Source organism: Sturnus vulgaris, chromosome 7 (genome assembly GCF_052056855.1).
Source record: "Sturnus vulgaris isolate bStuVul1 chromosome 7, bStuVul1.hap1, whole genome shotgun sequence".
Classification (NCBI taxonomy): Eukaryota; Metazoa; Chordata; class Aves; order Passeriformes; family Sturnidae; genus Sturnus; species Sturnus vulgaris.
In genome coordinates this window covers 22,141,836-22,165,334 of record NC_142249.1, presented here as the reverse complement: position 1 = coordinate 22,165,334, position 23,499 = coordinate 22,141,836, and the positions used below count along the sequence as shown (strand labels likewise).

General features: G+C 36.8%; 1 protein-coding gene across 1 annotated transcript in view; it reads right to left on the bottom strand.

Annotated features, from left to right (window-relative positions):
- LRP2 (LDL receptor related protein 2) overlaps nt 1-23,167 on the bottom strand; it is a 113,579-nt gene extending 90,412 nt beyond the window's left edge. The window contains exons 1-4 of the mRNA XM_088168084.1: nt 22,935-23,167; nt 6,707-6,814; nt 4,624-4,746; nt 2,560-2,676 (exon numbers count right to left, since the gene is read on the bottom strand). Of these exons, the coding sequence (XP_088024210.1) occupies nt 2,560-2,676; nt 4,624-4,746; nt 6,707-6,814; nt 22,935-23,028 (442 nt within the window). The 5' untranslated portion in view covers nt 23,029-23,167. The remainder of the gene's footprint in view (nt 1-2,559; nt 2,677-4,623; nt 4,747-6,706; nt 6,815-22,934) is intronic.
- Between the last annotated feature and the right edge of the window lie 332 nt (nt 23,168-23,499).

The following is a 23,499-nucleotide window of genomic DNA, read 5'->3' as shown; positions in this document are numbered from 1 at the left end:
CCTGTAGCTGAAGCATTGTTCTAATGTTTATCTTAGCCTCTGCATGGGTAGTTTCCCCTTGTTGTTAATCCCATTAGCAATAAAATGGACTGAGGTTCTGAATTCCTTTGTTCTGTTTTTTACACGTTTAATCACAGACTTACTTTATATTGGTGACATTTTGCATTTGACTACTTTCTTAGTAATGTAACTTATTCAGGAATAAAACTTTATCTTTCTTACAATATAAATCTGTTTCCAGACAGAGGACTGAATGCAAAGCATAAGTAAAGAGACCTAAGTTTGCATTTTGTTATGCTCTGTAAAACACCAGAATCAATTATAAACAGCTTTATTCTTGTGTTGTTCATGGGTGTTTCATTTTTATTTATGAAAACTTTTAGTTCAAATTAAATAAGGGGAATTCAGTGAAAAAAGGAAAAGGCCAAAATAGTACTATTCCTCTTACATTTGTTTATATCAGATAATGTGGAAAAGGAAAGACACTAAACACTGGGAAAAATGAACATTCAAAGCAAGTCTTAGAATGTGCTCAAAAATCACCTACACTAATCTGTACTATACAGTTAATCATAAATCATCAAATTGTAAATTTTATTTTATGGCTTCTGTTGAAAGTTCTAAGCCTTGCAAAGACAAAAAGGCAATAAAATTAACCAGCCTTCCTCAAGAGTCTTGTCATTACATTCTTGTTGTATCCTCTTGTCTTCAGCACTGTCATATTTCTTTAAACTAGTCCAACCTACTTTCAAGGTTCCAAGTCACAGTCATTCTTCTGCCTCAGGGGGACTGTCAACACATATTCTAATAAACCAGAGCAGAGGCTGTTGAATGATAGGAGGCAGTCCCTCTCCTCGGGGCTAAATATGCTGCCCCCACAGCAGTCATGGGGCCTATTTGCTGATGCAGCAATGACTGGCTTTCCCCTACAGCAGTAGAGTGCTGCTGTTAATGTATCTAGAGGGCCCTTTCCTCACTGCCTTTTTAATTTACCTAGCTGAGAATGTTAAACATTAAATAAAATGTGTACTTCAATTTTCAAACATCACAGCAGCTTCTAGTTTGAAGAAAGAGTTTTAAGTATCATCCTTAGGTCCACTCCCAGGCTGACACAGATTTACTGCATTGTAACAATCACACCATGGTACCTGGCTATTACACACTGTATTCAGTGACTACTCACAGGTTTCTCAGAGATGCTCAGCAGTTCCAGTTCTTTAATTCACAGATAATACATTTTTAAAACAGACATCTTTTGTTCAGGATTTTTTTTCATGTGTGACAGATTTGCTAAATTAAGTTACTAACTTCATTTCTTACTCTAAACTTTAAGAGAAAAAAATGCCAATTTACAGAAGATATTCTTCCAGTAATGAGATGGGGTACTTTGAATCTTGGCTTTTAGCCATTTTTATTGGTGACTTCAGAAGTGGCTGTGGGTCTATCACATGAAAAATTCCGAGCTGGACGATTTAGCAATATTTTATTCCAGAGTATCATATAGTCCTAAATCTCCTTTCATTCTACATAGGGACAATTTTAGCCACTTGTGAGTCAAGGATAAACCACATTAGCAGTTGGATGACCATATAGTCTTCCTTTACACAGCATATGCCCTTTTCTCCCCTAAGCACAGCCAATAACAAAATTTCATTTCTTGCTTCTTTGTCCTTCCATTACCACTCCAGTCTTTTTCCCTACCTCCTGCCCTGGGTCTGGTTCTAAGTGAACTTTACAGTTATGTTTGTTCCCAAAGGCACACTATGTTCTAATGCTGGAATAGCAGTTTATATGTAAGATGACACTCAGGATGTGTGAAGCTTTTCCTTAAGACTAACAGTGAACAGACATGCCTGTTACACACTGTTACGTAGGTATTAGACAAAACATTTCTGAAAACCATCTCCTCTATTCTGTGGCCAGCTTTCCTTTCCATCAGTATTCAACCTAGGCCAGAATTTAGGGAGACTGTCACCAAGCAGGCAGCCTCAACTCTGGGGAAGTTAGAGTGAAAAAAACTACTTGTCCATCTGCATTTTGTTGGCACAATATAAACAACTCATCTGAATACAATACAACAATCATCTCCACAGGAAGCTGCAGTCTAGAATGAAATGCTTTTGAAGGGATCAAATCTTCTCAAATAAGTCATTTGAAGTCAAATTTTGCTTTTCAATACGGGCTATAACTAGTACTGATTTCATACGAAGTATGCAAAAACAACATGAAAAACTTCAGTAAAGTTAGCTCCGAGTGTCCCAAAGACATAAGACAATTAAATATGGTTGCCTTTCTACAGTGCATAATTAATTATCTTTCAGACAATGAGAAATAATATGACCTGATCCTGTGGCAGCAGTTTGCACTTCAGTTCTGTGGTAACAGATCTGTATCAGAGCATCAGCTCTAATACACAGAAGAATCTGAAATGAAACTCTTGTAACAAAAAGCATATTGTGGTCATCCTGTCTATCAACAAGCCCTTTAATCTTACAAATGTATTAAAATGCCACAGAGAGATGAGCTGAAACCAGATCTCGTGCTAGGATTAAGACTCACGGCAGGCTCTTTCGTCTGTTCCATCAGTGCAGTCCTCCACTCGATCGCACCGGTACGCGCCCGGGATGCACTGTCCATTGGAGCACGTGAACTGCTGACTCGAGCATGTCCTTCCCGCTGCAACACAGGCACACAATCAGTCTTCCCTACCAACCAAGGCTTTTCATGAGCAAAATATATCTTCCTTCCTCTTTAACCACTTCATCTTTCTCATAAATATCAGCGTAACATTTTCTCCCCCTGTATCTCTTGTACTCAAGGGGATTAAAGAATACTTGACAAGCACATAGCTGACAGCATAGCTCTGGGAGGGCTCCTGTAGTCTGCAAGGTCACTGCTTTTCTCCACTGAAGAATTGACCTCTAGGTTAAAAAGTACCTTCCTATAATTATTCTGCCTAAAATATTAAATTATCAACTCTAACCGATTCAAAGTTTTCTCTTATTTTATTTACTGGGTCAAAATATGTCAATAACTGTAAGTTACTCAGTCAACTGGAATGGCACAATGTCAACACAGCAGAGCTGGAGCTAAGGCACCTCTTTCTAATACAGCCAGGGCCTCAACAGTCAGGAATAGTTTGCATATGTAACTAATAGAGGATTGAGAATGATTATGTCTCCTCTCTTGACAGCTGTCAGGAAAAAGCAACCACATAGAACTGTTCAATTCCACTTTGATTTCACTACAGCTAAATTACATTTTCAGTTCTTAGCCAAACTAACAGCAATCTGTAAAGATATGGCTAAAGGGCAAGTGTACTACTAACTTTTCCTTCCCTCTGCCACCTGCACATTTGCTTCTTTCAAACTCATGTTGTATCTCAACATCATCCCATCATCATCAACTCTACACATTTGTATCTTGTCATCTGCTGCTCTGCAGGGGCTCTCTACGCCTTCTTCTGTCAGCAGCATTCCCAAAATAAGACCAGCTACTGGGATACCAGTCTCATGAGGAAAAACAAGAGCATGGCAGTAAAGTAAAACAAATTTCTGCATGTATGACTTCCAGAGCTCTCTGCCAGTTTTCCAAGAAAAACTTTTAATATTTCAAGGAGGAAAAGAAAGCCTCCAGCTTTCCCAAACACTGAGATAAAAGTATCTTTAGAACAACAAGGACAAATACCAGGAGATGACTAAAAAATAGCAGCAGCACAGTGCCACTGTGCAGATAGACACTCATGATTAACCAGTACATGGTGAACAATGTTACAGTGACCCAGTTCCAAAGTCAAACTCAGAGCTGCTGCTCATTTTGCATTTTTGTATCTGCAGATTCTTTAGTTAAAACATAACCAGCAGTTGCGCTGACACCTTCTCAGAGGAAGAGGGGAGCATTTAAAATTTTCCATCCTCAGTGGATGAAGATGGAATCAAAATATAAAAGCAAAAAACAAGCCTGGAAGGAGCAAAATCCTTCCAAAAGAAACATTTTAACCTCCCCAGGGGTTGGTGAGTAGCTCCAGAGCTGTACAGTTCAAAGAAGTTATCAAAAAATTATACACACAAACAAAATGAAAATTAATTAATCTTATCTTTATCACTTAGAGTAACTTTTAATACTAGAAATGGCAGAAAAACCATCCTTCAGAACACTACAGTTGTTCTCTTGTCCTGTGCAATAATGCAGAGAATGTAATTTGGTGCAGTAACTGTGGCATGTACTTATAGCTCTTCAAATGCTTAGTAATGAAATTCTAAGCCAGAGTATGTTTTATTTGTCTATCAATACTAAGAAAAGAGCAAAGCTTATGGCTTTTTAATATTTTTATATATTTTTAATATATTATATTTTTTATATTTTATATTTTGCTCTTTTTAATTAAATAAGTAAATAAATAAGTTAATAAGTAATTTTCAGATTTCAAGACCTGGAGATAGCTTTTTAGACATATTTTCTGTACTTTATCTACTTCAGACTTCAGATTACTTTATTTCTAGAAATACTTTAGAGAGACTTCTGTACTTACAGAGGGCTTATTTCTGTATGTTCTCAAAGTGCTGCTATGTAAATTACATTATTTCACAAAGCTGGTAGAGGACTGGGAGTTAAAATACTTACGACATTGCTGATGTTCATCTGAGCCATCTTCACAATCTTCCTCATCATCACAAACCCATGACTGTGGAATACATTCTCCATCAGTTTGACACTGAAACTGATTTCCCTCACAGGTAGGTTGTGCTAATGTAAGCAATGAAAAATATTGTCATTTCACAGACATCTGCAAAAGCACTTTCATAGAAAATAATTGCATAAAGGAAAAGAAATTCTAAGGTTCAAGTGTCAATGAATTGTAACTTCCATGATGCACATGAAGCATTTAACAGATCAAAGAAAACAGACAGACCAGAGAGGGAAAGGTGGACCCACAGAAAGATGCTCAAAGGCAAAATTCAGCTTAGTAAACTCCTGCATAGACTCTTCAGCCTTGTATCCTCTCCTGGAGACACAAGCTCCTCTAGAAGGGTCCCCAAAAACTTTTCAGGTTCTGAACTGCCCTCTGGCAGAGTCCTTTTTTTTACTTTTGTGTACAGTCACACTAACTTCCCTTGTCTCACAGGGGTCTTGTTTAACTGCTCTCACTCCACCTCATTTGTTTTATCCCTGATAAGAACATGATCTGCCAAAACAAGCTCACGATTCTTCCTGTGAATTCATGAGGCAAAATGAGGGTCAGATCAGAACAACCTGAATGATCTTGTTCTAGCTCCACTCTGTACTGTTCAAATAGACAAACAGGGAACCATCAAAGAGAAAGATCAAAATAAATGTTTGAAACTGTGTCACAGCTTGCTCCATCCCTAGCTAATACACCTGGAAAAATCCCTAGTACAACACAGTCCAGTAAACAGGACTCTGGTCTGGACCATCTCTGTTCTCAGGACTGTGTTTTTGCAGAAATAGGTCAACTTGAAACACTTTGTGCTCATGGGATGGTATGCAAGTACAACTATCGATTTAACCAAAGCATCAAGGGAGAAAATAAAAACAATTTGCAGATTAAGAGTTGAAAATTACAAAATAACATCAGTAGTAAACTAATTAGAAGGATAAAATTGATCACATACTACAGACATGTACTTCATGCATACTTTTTTAAGTCCCGCTTCAAGAACCAAAAATAATCTTTTAGTATGATTTTAACCTCAGACCAGTTTCAAATAATCTTGCTAGGCACTCACGTGCCCCACTACCCATAGCACATTAACATATTGCTTTAAAAACATTTTTAAAATTAAGTTTAATTTTCATTATTGCTGTGAGACACCACCATTTTGTTTTGCCAGCTTAAAGGCATTCTTCACCCAGGACTACACTAGGTTTTTTTTGGAGTTAAAGCGCTAAGGAACAAGTCAGACTGCCAAGCCATGTCTGTGGCCTCCAATTATTAGGTGGGTCAAGCAGCAAAGAAATAATAACAGTGTAAAAATAACAGATATAAATTAGAGTCACTCCCTATCAACTGAAGGGCAAAAATTGGCCTAATCTTTAAGGGGGCTGATAATTGCACCAACCCACAAGACTCAAAGAACACTAGAACTGAGAAGGTAAAATACAGGAAAGTTCCTAAAAACAGACTGTGGAAGGAAATTCTTCATTTTCACAACTTTTCCATTCAGCTTGAGAGAATCTTTGTGCACAGCTATTACAGTCCATATAAATAAAATTGCTGTCCCTGAAATGCTGATACAGCAAAATCAACTCTAGACAATTAAGCATGACTCCACTTTGGGCACAGTAGGTACAGTTAGTTTTCCAGGGTCTGAAAAATCCAAAGACTTTTCACACCAGTGCTGGTGGTAGCTGTATATAGATCCAACATTCAGTATTACTACAGTACTAGAATACATCTCTACATCTACTTAGAACATTAGTCATAATATGAAACCGCATTATTGGACAGTCAGATTTTTAAGAAAAGTTTAGTTGTGTTAGAAGCTGGGCACTACTTGATTTTCTGTGTACTGAGCCAAATGAGCTCATGGAATATGACTCAAATAGATTCTGCAGTATCTCATGACAACTAGCAGTTTTTTACCCAATTCAACGTTTATTCTGGTACCATAGGTACAGCTGAGCACATTGGAATCGCCTAACTTCTTGTATGACAAAGGAGTGGCTGTGGATTTGTTTCACTTACGGCATCCAGCTTCATCCGTATCATCCGAGCAGTCCCTGGCCCCGTCACACCTCCAGTCTGCAGGAATACAGCGACCATTGCCACAGCGGAACTGCCCCCGCTCACACCCTGCAGTAAAACAGAGGAACAGAACAAACACATAAAAACACACCATGAAATTCAGCAAGAGCTCTAGTTTATCCACTGCCTTGCAGCATGGAGAGAAAACAACACAAAAAATAATACAAATGATGCCACAAAAATATAAAAAAGTTTATATACAAAAAAGAGCTCTATATACCCAGTCAAAAAAACAACAACAAAAAAAGCAAAGAGCCATCTTCAAGTATTACAGAACATCTCCAAATAAATTACTAGAAAATTCCAATAATTTTAGCAGTTGTATATTATACAAAAACCAATTATATATTAAGCAATATATACAATTATATAAACAACATATTAACATATAAACAATATAAAGAATTATATATTAAATTATATATTAACAATTGTATATTAAAACAAAAATAGTTACATAAAAGAAAAAAATAACTCAAACAAGTCTCAGAGTACATACACTACAAAAACTTATTTAGCAGGAATGCATCAATTTTAAATTCCCCAGTATAGACTTCAAATAAAGGTAGGGCATAATTTTCCACATTATATCTAAGGGCCAAACATGCTACACATTAGTCCTCTCTGAAGTGTATGAGGATTTAAAAACATACAATAATAATCCCCTTAGCTGATGTGGAAATCTTGTTTTAGTGGTAACTGGTTGAAAGTATAGAAAGATCTCAGTTTTGTTTTGCCTTTTAATAATGCCCTCATACTTAAAATATTTCCTCTGAAGTACAGGAAAGCATGTCTTGAGTCAAGATTTGAATAGCAAATAATTTTTTTAAAAATTAAGCTTTCAGATATTTATGGCTGATCAAAAGCTATCCTGCTGTCATTCGCTCCTGCTTGATCTACTGAAGATTAAGACCTGATAAAGAAGCATTCATTCCCAGGTATAAATGCAGCTGGATCAGGCCTTTATTAAGTCAAGTCATGAAATCTCCAGTCTGTAGGAAAGAGAAAAGGCACTGTTTATGGCCTTTCCTTGTGACTACAGCCTCATAAAAAGGGAGGGAACAGTTTTATAGATCCTCAAAACAATGAGCTACAACATAATTAGGTTCAACAGAGCTCTGTTTCATGTTAATCTGTTGTCAGCACCTCAGAGAGGGGAACACTGAAAAAACTTGAGGTAGTAGCAAAGACCAATTCTGAAAAAAAATCCTGTTTCCTGATTTAATTAATAACCATATAATAAAATTATATCTTTCAATTATTCTGAGTGATTTGTCCAGAGAAGATAACCTCAGTATACATAAAGCACAATCACCTATTTTGTGAAATTCATGCTGACATAAATAACACACTACCTAACTTTCATGTAAAACCAGGCATATCAACACTGTCACATAAACACAGTTAAGTGATGTATTCCTCAGGGATATAGGCAAGCTACTTTATGCAAGGAATGTTCAAATCTGATTGTCTGGTAGTGACACCCTGATTTATAATGTATCCTGCAAATGGTCAAAAATTTCACTTGGATAAATGGTGGTACGGAGTGGTACAGGAGTATGTTCACCCAAATACCTTCTATAGACTAATGCATGATGGTGGTTGGTAGTGCAGGTCTGGGGTTGGTGGTGCAGGTCTCTTATCAACTACCTTTAAAACACAACAACCTCCCTTGCAAAAATGCCCTGAAGGAATGTACAAGTTCACTCTGGAATCCCGGGCCCTCTCCCTGAATTTTGCCCTACAAAGCAACATTTTCATATGAGATTAGCAGTTAAAGCTCTAAAAACACAACATATAACTCACCATTTATCAATTGCAAATACTATGCAAAACAAATACTAAATCTCATTTTAGATTTAGTATTTTATGGCTATTCAAAAATATTCATAGTCACTTACTTAAAAAAAGAATTTACAATATAGAACCAAATCTGCATCCACATGATTAGGATTTTTAATGAAACCCATTTATAAACAAGCAATATGAGCAACTTGTATATCTCTAAGTAATAACTAGCTAAAAAAATTTCAAGCACTATGTAGGACAATAATTTATTTTGCCTATCTTGTATTAAATTTTTATAGTTAAACATACCCTTACAGTGATTAAAATGCAGTGATAACACTGATAAACCTTTTTAAAAGCAGTATAAACACAGCAGTCTTTGTACAGTACTAGATATGGTAACTGAATGTTAACAGAAAACCTGCAAGTCACACAGTTCTGCTATTCTCTACAAAGCTTTTCAGAACTATAATTTAATATGCTCACACCTATATACAGGAACCACTGTATCAAAATCCATTTATACAATTCTTCAGCAGACCTGTTATAATTTATTTAATTATGGTATTAAGCTTTACAGTGTTATCTCTTTTGCTTACTTATAACTGAAGGCAAAGAGCTTTGAAACACCTACAAATATTATGAAAGACTAATACTTCAATTATCACTGGTTTTTATTATCTTTAGAAAAAGAAAATTACCATCAGGTAATTATGTAAATTCACTTTAAAAAACCAATCTTTGAAAATCAGCAATATGAAAGAAGTGATCTGCAGTATCAAGGGCACTTCCCACAAAGGCTCTAAAAAGCTTGTATTTCATCTGTGAGCAAAAACAATTCTAACTTTGATAAAGAAGAAAGTAATCAGGGGAAAAAAAATTATTACAGTTACTGCTACAAATACTCAGGAGAAATAACCAGAATGAAAGAAAAACAACCATGTCAGCAATAACCAGATTTGGTATATTCTATGCAATGTGAGCCTGCAGCATCTGGATTTCAGTAAGAGCAGGGATTGTCAGAAAACAAGGGGTATTCACTTGTTTATTGATATTATTTGAAGCCTCAATTCCCTGAAGAATTAGTAATTAGTAATTTTATGGAAGGTTTCCTTTCAATACATTTTTGTGGTTTTTTTATAAATGGCAAAGTAGCTCATTAATCAGTCAGATATTACAAAAAATAATAGTAATGAGCTAATTTCCATAGAAATTCAGATTTACTCTGAAAAAACACTGAAATAGGAGGGAAATAACCACTGAGCTTAAAAACAAGCAATAAAGTTTTCATTTTCATGCTTAGAATTTGCTAATAAAACAGAATTTGGGTGACTTTTGAAAATTCAAGTTTCAGAAATTATTGAATTTTTGGTATTGCTTACTATAATTCAGTTTTAGTCTCCTGTGATTAAAACACTACTAAAATACAGGCTAAAAAATGCATGGCAGACCTTAAGAATCACACCAGAACATATAAACATAAAGAAAAATCTCTGTGCACTAACAAAAATAATTTTGAAAGGTAAAATCTGTTTCAGCCACTTGATATTCAGGAAAACACCAAAGAAATAATAAATATATTATATTGGCTTTAATAGAAACCAGTGTAATACTGAAATTGCACAGCAAAGATCAGAAACACCACTGGAAAAATGTAGACCAAAGCACTACTTATAAACTTCTTGTTATAATTACTATCTTGGGGCTTCATGCTAACTTGGTCACTTGAATTTATATTTTTCTCTGTGTTGGGGTTTCTCCTGTAAGAGACTCTCAGTGGATGTTTCAGATTCAGAATTTGCTCAGGTAAAACAAGAAGACTTATGTCACTAGCTCTGGAAAGCTACTTGCAGAAAGATTGTCAGGTAGTCATTTTCCACTGGAATAGAACAACATAGTGATTTTATCAGAGGAAAGACTGAGCACATTACTAACTAAACAAAATACCTTTTTCATTTTCAATTTATTAAAAATAAGTGCATCTTTTAACACTATTCACCTTATTTTTCTGCAACAATTGTTGCCTGCAAATGAATGAAGTACCCTATGGTAAACCACTGCTAAAGACAAACTCCACTGCCACTAGAGGATGGTAGTCAACATTCACATCATTAACCAATGTTACTCAATATCACATTAAGTCATAGGGAATTCCGGCAGAAGAGAAAGAGGTTAAGAGCATCATGCATTTCACAGCACAATGCTTTAACCCATAGGGCTACCATCTTCAACAGGAAGGCACTACTACACCCTCTCAACCTCCACTGGGCATCACTTTGTGTAGAAATATTTAGTATCAAAATTAAAGCTAAAATTCAATCCTTTTGTATTAAAACCAGAACGTTATATTTGGCTTACAATAGAACCAAAACAGCCTTACTCTTCGCCCCTCTGCAATACTTTTGACTCCTTGCTCTTCCTCCCTGAACAGTTCCAGTCTTTTGTATTCTCTTCATACATTTTCTAGCTGCCTTTATTTAACCTTGAAGTCCCTCACACTTAAGTCTGACTACACATCTTCTGAATTACATTTGTCATCCACAGATTAAAGGCCATGACTGTTCATTCTAACTACACAGAATAGGCCAAAACCCCTCATTCCTTCTTCCTTCCTTCTGCTCACAATGTCTTTGAGAACTGCTAACACTTCTTTAGCAGTGTTTCTTTAGTAGATTGAATGAAGTATTTAAAGTAATGAGGAATGTATTAAGGCCAGAATAGATTGTACCACTCTCAAAATTGTCCACTCAGAAATCAAACTTACACTGCCGCAATTACTTTACACTTCAGGAATCAACACTCTCAACAGATTTATTTGCATTTAGAAGAGTAATGTTCTTCAAGGCAATATTTTTTCAACTGAGCAGTTCCACTTGTAATACATCTTCAGGTTTTCAATAAGTAAATGCAAACCGATTGTGCATTGCAAACCTTTTCCACACAAAATTTACAAATAGAAAAATAAGCGACAAGCTCTTTTTTAACCCCCTTCTCGCTTCCAAAAGAGGGTACCCTCCCATTTGGCCCCAAACACAGCAGCCCACTCTAGGGGCCTTGCAGGTAAAAGAATCCTGAAGAATCACCTTCCATACACTTTGATGTCAGATTTTTGCCTAGCTTAATTACGTGTCAAACAGCCTGAGGTTTTGGAATGCTCAAGGAGGGAAGGCTGAATCTCTGGAAATTCCATCTGTTCCCCCTCACTAATGTAAAAAGAAGCAAAATTCAAAGCTTATTTTCAAATAATGCCCTATGATACTGAAAAGCAATTTTCTGCTAGCAATTATAATAGGAGAATGAACAAATATTATTTAATAGTTAAGAAAAATAGAGTCTGATCAAATTATGCTAACTTTCATATATCTTAACATGATATTCAATCTTCAGTCTTTCTACACTCTTTACACTTCATTACATTTAATACAAATTATTCAGATTTAAAAACAACCACAGACCACACAAACACCTAAAGGTCTTACACACAGCAGTAAAAGGTTTATCTGCAGTTTTCAAGCCCTTGAGACACAAAATATATTCTGTACCTACATATCTCTAAATTAGATTAAAGAAATCATTTTTACTGACAATATCAACAAAAAGACAGTACAAATGTGCATCTGCACCCACTTCACATGACTGCAAGATCTTTATAGACAGATTGATAGGTAGACAGAGGACTAGTCAAGGGACAATCTGAGGCAGAAAAACTGAAGTGCCAGATGTACATTGTTAAAAGAGAAATGTAGGATTTCTTTTATTGAATTACCATCCAATTACATATAACAAGATTATTATTAGTAAAATAGCATCTGCAGACTCAGCAGCTGATCAAGAACTCGTTGTGCCTTGCACTCTCCAATCATGTAACAAAAAGGGGCCACGCCCTGGATAGTTTGCAGAATAAAGACAACAGGCTCTCAAACTCCCGGGGTGCTCCGATGTCAGGGGGCCAATTGGGCCCGTTCTTCCTTGCACCAACATATATTCCTATTCTATTTTTAATCTCTTAGCACTCACAAAAAGTCACAATACATGAGAGGCACACTCTGTTTTGCTGGTATGTTTATTAGACAGTACAAGAAACAAGGCACATGTCACATTATTTGGGGGTGGGAGGCAGGGGGCAGTGGTGGAAATGATAAAGGACTCAACTTGAAGCAAAAGATCTGGTTCTTCACCAGTACTAGCTGGACTTTTTTTGAGTAAATCACATTCTGTGTTCAGCACAATGACGGGTATCAGAAACTGTAATATACAAGTTCTACCTTGACAGGCAAGATCCAATACCTACATTTGAAATTTTTACTCACTGATTTTTTTTAAAAAGCACTTTAAAATTCAAGACCAAAAATGAAAATATAGTCTTTTATTATGGACTTAGAAATACCATGTTTTCCCTCAGCATCAGTATATTTAATGGTTTGCCTTTACTTACCAAGCAGGAAAAAAAACCCAGCAAAATCTATATTCTATGTTTTGTGTCTTCATGTTCTTGTACATACAGATACTTGTCAACTAAAGCAATTGTTAAAACTAAAGCATCAAATATCATTTCAGTAATGGTCACATGCAAAATCTTTGATAAAAATACTTTAAATCATTGTATTCAATGTTAAACTATTTGTTTTCAGTTAATACAGTTATAAAAGGACTATAGATTAATTTCTGCTAATGCCACAACATAAATCCAAGAAGTAAAGAAATTCAGGATTTTAATCCACTGAAACTAAGCAGGAAACTTTTCCGTAAAGAAAAAAGGGCTCAGGTCTCCTGCAGACAACAACTTCAAAGGAATGACACTGTAAATGCTTCCTAGCAACATTAAAGATATTCATAATCCTCATCTGCTCTACTTTACTTCAGTTTTACTAATTGAAAAAGCAGCAAATGCAAACAGCCTGATAAAAATGGAAATTATTTATTAATTAGTTCTTAAAAAATCTATTCAATTTTTTTTTCAAGTTTAAGCCTGAATCAATAGAGAGAGCAAGTTCTCTTTTTTTTTTTTTTTTTTTTTTTAATATACCACATACGAACCTCCTAGGGAAAAAAACAAGAAAAAAATCTCAGTTTTAATTTTTTTTTTCTTAAGGCTCTGGTATTGCAAACAAAATGACATTAGTATCTACATTACCGCTTTCAAACCAATTATTCCGGGAAAAATTAAAAAATAATTAAGATATTCAATCTTTTAAAGTTATTCACGTTGATCCTAAATGTAAAAAACCCAACCTTCTAAATTTAAAGCAATGACAGCTTATTTATCATACATGCTCACAAAGAGTACCTATCCATACTATGTATCTTTTCCATCATACAGTACTACAAGCGAAATAATAAAAAGTAGGTTACTTTATAGTCTTGTTTCAACTCATTTTTTTAAAGCAATAAATAAACTTTTATAATCGCTTTAGTCCTATAACAAGGCAGGAATAAGAAATAATCCTTTTAAGAAAGGACTAATTCTAATAGACAGGAGGTGATACTCCTTTCTACTGATAAAGCAAATATTCTTTATATTGAACAGACCAGGTTCCTTCTTTCATTTAAGTCACTGACAAATTTCTTGTACTTCAGTGATAACTGAGGGTAAGCCATTAATTTTTCTTGGACACCTTCTTTAATCTAAACTGTATATAAAGTACTTTCCAGAAGGACACTAACAAAAACTATTTTTACTCCTTAGGGATTTTAGTAAAATTATTATCTGTATGGCCAAATTCAAGAGAACCAGTACTTGCAGTGCTGCTGAAAGATTAGCCTTGTAATCCAAAAATGTGTTTCGGACATTACATGTGAAGAATATGTTCTGCCTTCAGTTGGATAACCCCAACCAGTTGTCTTGACACTAGGTGTCTTAATCCACATAAATCAGTTGTGATTGTGTTAGCTGGGGAAGCAAGGCAAGCACTGCGAATCTCCAGGGAAGCATACACATCCCAACTCTCCTGCATCTTAGTAGCTTCTTTTTCATGAATGGCACATTAAGTATGCAAAAATCTGTTCTAATTGACCATATGACATAAAGAGGAAGAAGAACATGCAAACACCATAGAAATAAAGACAGCCTCAGTTGCTCACAGAAGGAAGCATCCCAAGCATTTTCATAAGAATGAACCTTGATAATGGCCCCAAGGCTGCTGTAGAATAACAATTGGGTAACAGAAGGTGGGGGGGAATATGACCAAAACAGGAAAATCTTCAAGACTAGGAAGTATTTACAACTGCACAGTGTGTCAAAAGCGGGACAAAAAAAAAAAAAAAAAAAAAGTGCTTAAACAACTTCGAGAGAACATGTACAGTATATATAGTATATATCACTGAGAAAGACAGATGCAGTAGCAGGTTATAAAACAATCATCTCAGGAAGCTTTTATCATTTTGAGACCTGTATAGTTTTTAAAATAAATTTTCCAACTAATGTGCAGGGTTTTGGTTTTTTTTCAAAATTAGACCCCATGCTGAGATGATGACCTGCATTCAATTCAGTCATGCTCTCCTGAAAGTTGATGAGTCATTGTAGCGCTAGTAACTCACCTCAGTAACACCCTTCCTGCACAGCTCATGGCAGTGAAATTGTGTCATTGTTGTATTTCTTTACTGTATCATTGCTAGAATGAAAATGGCTATGCCACGTATAACTATTTGCCAAATTATAAAATCTTACTATAATTTTATATTACAAGTTATTAAATGAAAAAATTGCTAGGCAAAAAGTGAACCACTTTCCCTTACAGATAATAAACACAGTAAGTACATAAGATGAAAGCTATTTTTTACTTCCCACCACAGAACCCATATCCACAACAAAATTCTTTAGCATCATACCAGTAGCACACTAGATTAAAAAAACACAAACAAAAAACAAAAAAACCAAAACCAATTAAAGCTGTGCCCCAAAGCTTCACAGGGCACTAGCAACTTCGCACAAATTTCAAAAATTGCAACAGTTACTCACTGCAAACTAAACGGGTGGGAACATGGTTAAAAAAGCCGAACTGATGTGTCAGTGCAGAATAGATAGAACACATGCTACACATGCCTAGATAGGCATTCTAATGCTGCTTACTGCTACCCAGAACTTTGGGAAGTACATACATTCTTTTGGATGCATTGACACATCACATTTCCCCCTTATTCAGCAGTGACTGTTTCAGCAGCTAATGGCTGGTCCCTCCTTATCAAGCTTCCCAAAATTCCGTATGTCAAGGCAGGCTTGAGTAAATGATGGATCATAGAATCATAGAATGGTTTGGGTTCAAAGGGACATTAAAGATCATCTAATTCCACACCTCCTGCCAGTATCACCTGAACTGAAACAACAATGTTGACTGATGTGCTCACAAAAAATGCAGTTTTTTCTTAAAGGACCTGAAAACAAACAATAATAATTAAGTCTCCCTCTGGCTGTTTTGTTTCTAAGTGTAACATATTTTCTTTCTAGTTTTTGATTTAAAAAATAATTTAAGAAATCCTTTAACACAAATAGTAATACTAATGAGTGTGCCACATTAAAAAGACAGTCCTTATATTCATCAGAAGATAAATACAAGAAATATCATCTTCTCCTGAAACATTATTCTTCCTGTCAACCCCAATGGAAGCATTTTACCTATAATTTCCCTAAACATCCAAACTCTATAACTCTCAGGTTTACTAACCCATTCTGACTTTTTAAGGATGCTTGATTCTGCTGACTTCCCTTCATTAGTAGCTGCTGGGCATAATATTTTAAATAATTCTTTAAATTGTATTAGCTAGCTACTCTAAGCAGATTCCAGACACAGACGTTAATAGTAAGGAAAAACTATAGCTGCATAAGCCCTACACTTGCTACATTCTTGGAAACACAAAAGCATACACGTACTGCACCCTGTGTCCCTGCATCCAGAAGCAAGCACAAAAAGCTCCAGGAGAGGCATACACTATCTCCCAGGTATCTCAATGGTAACACACAATATACAAACCACATTGCTCAGAGGACTGCAGGCATTTGCCTACAGATCTGCAACTTTTAACTTGTAATCCCCTCCTCACAGTAATACTTCTCCATCAGTCTTTCACAATGTCTGCTAGAAGATTGCAACCACACCTGTTATATTGCTGTCCAGAGAGTCAGTATCTCCACACAGGCTCCTTAAAGAAAAGATTTTTCCTTTAAGAGGGTGCTTATTTAGGGCTCTCCCTTCCTCTACTCTCTTAAAGGATTTAAGTTTCTGAGAATTCTTAACTCCTATCAGAAAAAGTTATATAGACCAAGAATTAAAAAGTTTTGCACCCATCTTCAGTGAAGCTTTAAAGCACATTCTGTGACTGACTTCATATAGAAAATTAATAACTGCAGAGCTAACATAGCTCAAATATCCTTATGGAAGATACCACAGATTTTGTCTCTCATTTCAGACAAACTGGAGTTTGTTTCACATGAAACAGTTTTAAAAAGTGTTAGACCTTGCATCAGTAAAAGTAATTTTTATTAACAAAGCTAGAAGGCCAACAAGAACTGCAGCAACACTCCATGTGCTTGGTTATCATCCAATTCACTTCTTACATTGCAGGTTGAGAACAGCCCTACAACCCTGCTCAAAAGTGAACATGTGAGCAGCCCCATTCAAGTCAAACCATCTGTTTACTCAAGACAACTTTACAAAACAACTTTCCAGCAGCGTTCACACTTGTTCATTCTAGCCATGATAGGACTACTCTTGTTACCAGCATGGTAAAGTTTTTAGCAGTAGCATTAGACAGTGGTTGCATGGCCAGCCTGACTTACCATAGGAAAATGGAGTCTCTTTCTCATCCTCTTCCCAACACCTCTACATATACACAATGCCAAGGTTCCCTTTCTTTTCTAAACTCCAATAACTATCAGGCCTTTCTTTCTGCATGCTGCTTAAAATCCCTAGGCCATAATTCCATATGTTTGGTTTTTCTCACAGGTTTCTAAGTGAAAGCATCTCAGACAAGGTCCAATGAGCAGTGGCACAAAGGAAGTACCAGCAACTCAAGCTTGTCAGCAACATGGGCATGGGACATTGGAAAAGAGAAGATGAGTGGGAGCATCCTGCTCTCAGGAGCAGTGAACAAACTATTCATGGGGCTCATCAATTCTCATGAAGCTGTACCCTTAGACGACAAGGTATGACAAGGGCTTGATCAGATCTAAATGGGTACTGAATGACATGAACTTTACATAGCAGATTTCCTTCTTTGGGACAAATCTGGGAAGACTTATTCATATGTCTGTATTCCAGTTCTGTAGGCCTTATACTTCCTCAAAGTAAACTGAACTTTCTATGGTATATTTATTTGAGTTGATAATGTGCACCATGGTTTTTGAAGATAAAAGCAATTACCTATATTCTAAATATATCAGTGAATCCGTCAGTTCTTGTGGGCTATGTCTTCTTTTTTTTTATTTTATATTTTATTTTTTATTTTAAACATGCCACAGAATACAACCAAAGCCCCAGCCTTCTTGGTCCACAAAAGCATAACCGTGCAATCCCCATAAAAGGGAATCCCAATTCCCCATTCTCTGACTTGACTCAGCAGGGTGTAGTATCATGACCTGGCTGTGCAGGAAAATAATTGGGCAGACATGCTGCTGCTGTAAACAGTGCCCTTTTGCTGAAGATCTGGCTTCTTGATTGTAAAACAAAGGCAATAAAATAGAACAGGTCATAGAAATAGAACCATTTCAGTCAACTTTTATATGTCGTTTCATTAATCCAAAACAAAACTTGCAACAGTGATCCTTTGATCTCTAATCCACCTTAAGCATTGCAAAACAAAGAAAACATTAAAACCCCTGAAATCAACAGTAAAAGCTCAAGGAATACACTAAAAGCTGTCCATTTCATTTAACAGTTCTATGCTTACTCATTAAACTATTTTTTTCAACTGTCCTATAAGTGTACTGAGTCAAGGGAGAAAAAAGCTGTTAAAAAAATTAACATTATCATAAAAAAATAGACTTCAAGATGGATCTCAAACAATAAAAATCTATTTAAAGAGATGTTTACTCTTCAATGAATCATCTCTTTTCTGTCTTAGATCAGTACAGCTCAGGGTAATTTTTAAAATTAAAGGAATTACACTGGGTTGATTCAGAAGACACCTTGTTATTCTTTCATCTAGAAAAAGCTCAAGGTATTTTATGCTGTTCGCATCTTATCAAATTACATAAAGAAGTACTTTCGTTTTTAATAATTTAAAAAACAGCTCTTTTATCTACCACATTCAGTATAAGCTATTAAAAAGAAACTGACAAACTATGATTATCACCACTAATTAGTCAAAGTGGAATAAAAACATCCACTACTCTTTAAATAGATGTCAACCTGTAGATCCTAAATGAGAAGGGACTTTTACTGTTTTTCAACAATGGCAACTTCTAGAAAGCTTAACTTCCTTTGAAACATCCAAAGTACTATATGGTTCCAGTATGTTTTAAAGTAGAGCTCTGAAAGAAAAGATACAACTTCCACTTAAAAAAAAGTGATAGTACAGTGTGATTCAAGTTACATATTTGTCTATCTTAAAAGTTATCACAACCACTCAGATCTAAAAATAAGTATTGTACAAGACTGAATGGATCCAGTAACATAGATAAAATAAACTATGTCTACAATGTGCCTGCTCACTGCTCAAATAAAAAGAAGAATATTCAGATCTAGAAGAACCTCCAGGTTCAGTATTAAAGAACAAGAAGTTAAGAGTGCACGGAGTATGGAGGGGAAAGGCTCCAAACAGTACAAGTAATTTCATGTCAACCCAGGAAGCCCAAAAGGAAAAGAATTAGAAGGCTGCAATGAAATTGCAGTCTACCTTTCCCCTAAATGAATCTTTGCTATTTCCTGCAAAACACATGGCAAGTAAATCTGGATTAAAGTAGGATTTCATTGCTCAAATTTCCAATCAGCTCAATTTATGAAAGAAGGTTTTGGTTTGTCTTACAGGGAAATAGAAGCATCACACACATCACACGTTTATCTTAGTTGAAATCTCCTTGGATGCTCTGTCTCTGTTTGTCTTCACTCTTCTAGCTTAATTATTTACTGTAATTCTAGCATTTGGCATAGAACCTAAATCTAACCAGGTGTCATCCAATAACTGCTTTCAATATTTAACTAAAATTCTGAGGTTTGACCCATTCTTTGCTTTAGGTGATTACTTTGCAAATACCTGATATGCTTTACTGAACAGAATACAGAAAAAGAGTAAATTATTAAGAACATTCGAGAGATGTACCAGAAGTGGGCTATTCATTAAAAAGAACAAGGAAAAAAAAACCCTAAAACCCCTATTAGCGCATAGAAAAACTCATTAAAATGTGAAAAGACTATAACACATTTCACTGACAGATACTTCTAAATTGTCAGGCCTCAAGAAGTAAACCAGTTTAGAACAGGTAGATGGACACTCAGTGCAATTTTTGCTCTTGATTTCGTGTGAGTACATCTCCAAGAGAAACCAAGAAAATTGTACTAGCGCAGGATTATGAGCACCAAAATGCACAAGACCCCGTAAATTGTATGTCAGGAATGCATTGGCATATTCATATTTCTTGCCATCCTTTTTCCCTTCTCATTACTTCCAAATTCTCAGTCTCCAGTCACTCAAGTCTTCAAACTCTAGGTCTTGGCAGGAGTGGAATCTTACAGACAGGCTTCTCTGTCATTTAAAAGTGTGCAGTGCTGTACAAGGAAGTCTGAATAGTGACTCTGACCTGTCACCCACAGCAGTGTCACTGTACATCATCCTACAGACAAATTAAATAGTTTTGAGTGAAGAAGATATCTATTAATTGGAGATTGAACTACTACAATGCCTTATGGAAAAGCATCTTTCTCCACGGCTTCCAGAAAGAACTGCTGTACCTCTTCTCTACTTGGTCTTACCATATCTGTTTCTTAATGGCCTGCCACACTTTATGCAAATGTTCATTGTGATTTCTGATATATCTTATCACACCATATGCTTTCATTCTTAGAATAGCCTTCATTCTCAGACTAATAGAGACCTCATAATAGTAACAAATTTTAGTCATATTTGCCTGGGATGTATCAACCTGATGATTTATCATTGCAGAGATTCAGGATACAAATCAAATTTGGTGCACTAACATCCATCCATTGTCTCTAGTTTATGAACTAAGTGTGAAGCACTTAGATATTCCTCAAAACAAACATGAGCAATAGTCCCATGATGCTCCTGCTTGACACTACCTTCACTTAACTACTTTTTAGATTCCAGTTACACTTTTGTCTGACAACAATTGCCCCACAGGCATCAAGACCTATAGAGTAAAGGTTGGAGAAACAGGCCCTGTGCTGCTGGCAATTACAAAACACAGCATTTATATCCCGTTTATGAGCACTATGTTTACTCTCAGTTAAACAAGAATTAGGTAAATTGAGGAAGAGTACTGTCATTTGAGCAAGTGCTTAGGGGAAATTCTTCTAGAAACATCCATCTTATACTGGGAACAGTCACATATTGCCAACCAAAATCTAAAAAAAATCAGTGAAGCACCTTTGGAAATACTGAGGATCAGGCAAGATAATAGATTTTCACTATTTTCCTTCTAAAGCTTGAGACTGCTTTCATGGTTCTCCAAATTTTCTTTTTAAAATAAGTGTCTGACATGATCTCAATATTCAAGGAACTGTAACTTAAGGTTATCAAATATTTCACTATCATAATCACAGTGCAGGCAAAATTAATATTTAGGTACTTTACTAGTATCAGTCTGCCATTACTAAAATTATACTGTTTGATTTCCACAGTTATTCTACCGTGGAGGAAGGGGGGAGGGGAGAATGAGAGAAAGAAGAGGAGGAACGCCATAAAAGTAAAAAAAAAATTCTGTACTTCTACTACCTATGGATACTGTTCAAAGCCTCTCTCTGTTTATTCTGTCATGTCACTTATCAGGTATGCTCTGGATAACCATAATCAGTTGTGGAACAAAAAAATAAATTTTTGATCTGCACTGCAGGTTCCATTCTATCCAAAGTAAAATAATAGTGCATAGGATTAATTCTGCCCAGTGTGACCTCCTTGGCTGGAGTTTTTGCAGGTCTCCAGCACATTAGCTATCTCTTATTTCCCTGTTCATAAGTGGGAGCTGCTAGCAGCAGTTGCTGTATAATTACTTAGTTGATTCTGTCTAAGGAGCTTAAACTAAGAGTTGAGCAAAGAAAGCAGATTAACAATTTGAACACACACGTAATACACAGACACACACACAGAACCAGCAGGACTGCAGGTCAATACTGGGGCGGAGGAAATGCACCACAGCCACTCTTGCTCCAACAAGCCAGGCTTGATTTTCAATGCAAGGCAATTAAACAGCGTGAAGAAGGGGAAGGCAGGAAGACCGGCTGCAGTCACAGGCCGGCGGGAGGACTTGGGCACACGGCTGCTCCATCCCTAGCAGCCAGATTAGCACCGGAGGAGCGGCACTCAGCCTGCTCGGCCAGTCACATGCTCCTCGATGTCGCCTAGCAACAGTAAAGCCCAGAGAAAAAGTTCTCCCTCTCTCAACTTCAAATCTGCGTCTGAGACCGACTGAGGGGAGCTTATTGTGCTCCAGACTAAGCATCTGTTTCTTTCCTATAGCCTTCTGAAAATGACTGCATCTACCACACGTATGCAAGCATGTCCACGCATAACCCCCAGTCCCCGGCCCCATCTGCCTACGTGCAAGTGCTGCAGCCTGTGCACTTCTCACCAAAAACAACCCTAGGTACAATTCTAGTGGTCACCAAACCAGCTCTTGGAATGCAGGTGAACTCTGCTCTGCAAAACCACCCGTATTTCAGTAGCAAGAAAGGCACAAAGATCACAAGGAAAAAATGCAAAAAGTCTGGGGCGATTTTTTTTTTTTTTTGGCCTTATTCACCACCAGTAATCAGGACTCACAGAAAAACCTGCCTGCTTGCATTTCTGTAAAACCATGAGTTTAGACTGTGGAGTTGCAAAGTCTGAGATGTCCCTCAAAATCTAGCCACGTTTGTGTGTTGCTGTCTTACACGACTAGGAAAAAAAAAAGCTTGTACAAATCAGAAAAACAATCAAAGGAAGCATCCTAGGATAATTTAAAACCAAGATAAAGTGAAGTTAAAGAGTCGGTGGTGTTTGCAGTGCTTTTAATGCACTTCTTACTTTTCCACAACAGAAACTGACTCCATCAAATGACTCCTGGAAAGAGCCAACTGTCTCCCCTAGCTATTCGAAAGAACTCCTTGAATCAGCGCCCATTAACCCTCTACTTTCAGGCACTTTGGTCTTTTTCTTATAAAAATCCCCTGAGGAGGGATGTGCTCCTTGCGGTGCAATTCCCACTCCGGAGAGGCTGGAGCATAGCGCTTACCTTGGCAACTGCCCTGCATTATGCATGCAGTCAATAATATGAGCAGTTTGCAAGCAGTTGCTGCTCTTCCATCCATCCGATGGTGAGGTCCCATCTGGGCTGGGATGCTCCAGCTTCCTCAGAAGCTGGCTCCTGGACTCCGGGGTGCTGATCTGCACAGCAGCAGCACAAGGAGCCTGGTGTCTTTTTCTTATCGTGCTAGTTGCAGAAGAAAGGCGTGTTCGCCTGTTGAGACATCGCGTTTTCTATAAACTCCCACCCTCCAGACATTGCATAAAGCTCTTTATACCCGGCGGCCCCGGAACCAGCATGAGGGAATCAGGCACTGCTCCAGGCCCTGCAGCCACAGGCTGCCTCTGCCCCTCCTTCCACACTTTGCAGGATAGCCAAGATGCTTCCAAGACCCTGCACTTTGCTGACTTTGTATCAGAGTCCATTGGCGCTGAATTTAATGTGCTCATCTATTTTAGGTAGTTCTGGGAATCGCAGGTGGCAAGTGAAGTATGTCACAGGTTTTAGTGTCGCAAAGGTGTGCTCCAAATATAAAAAAGTATTTTTGATAACT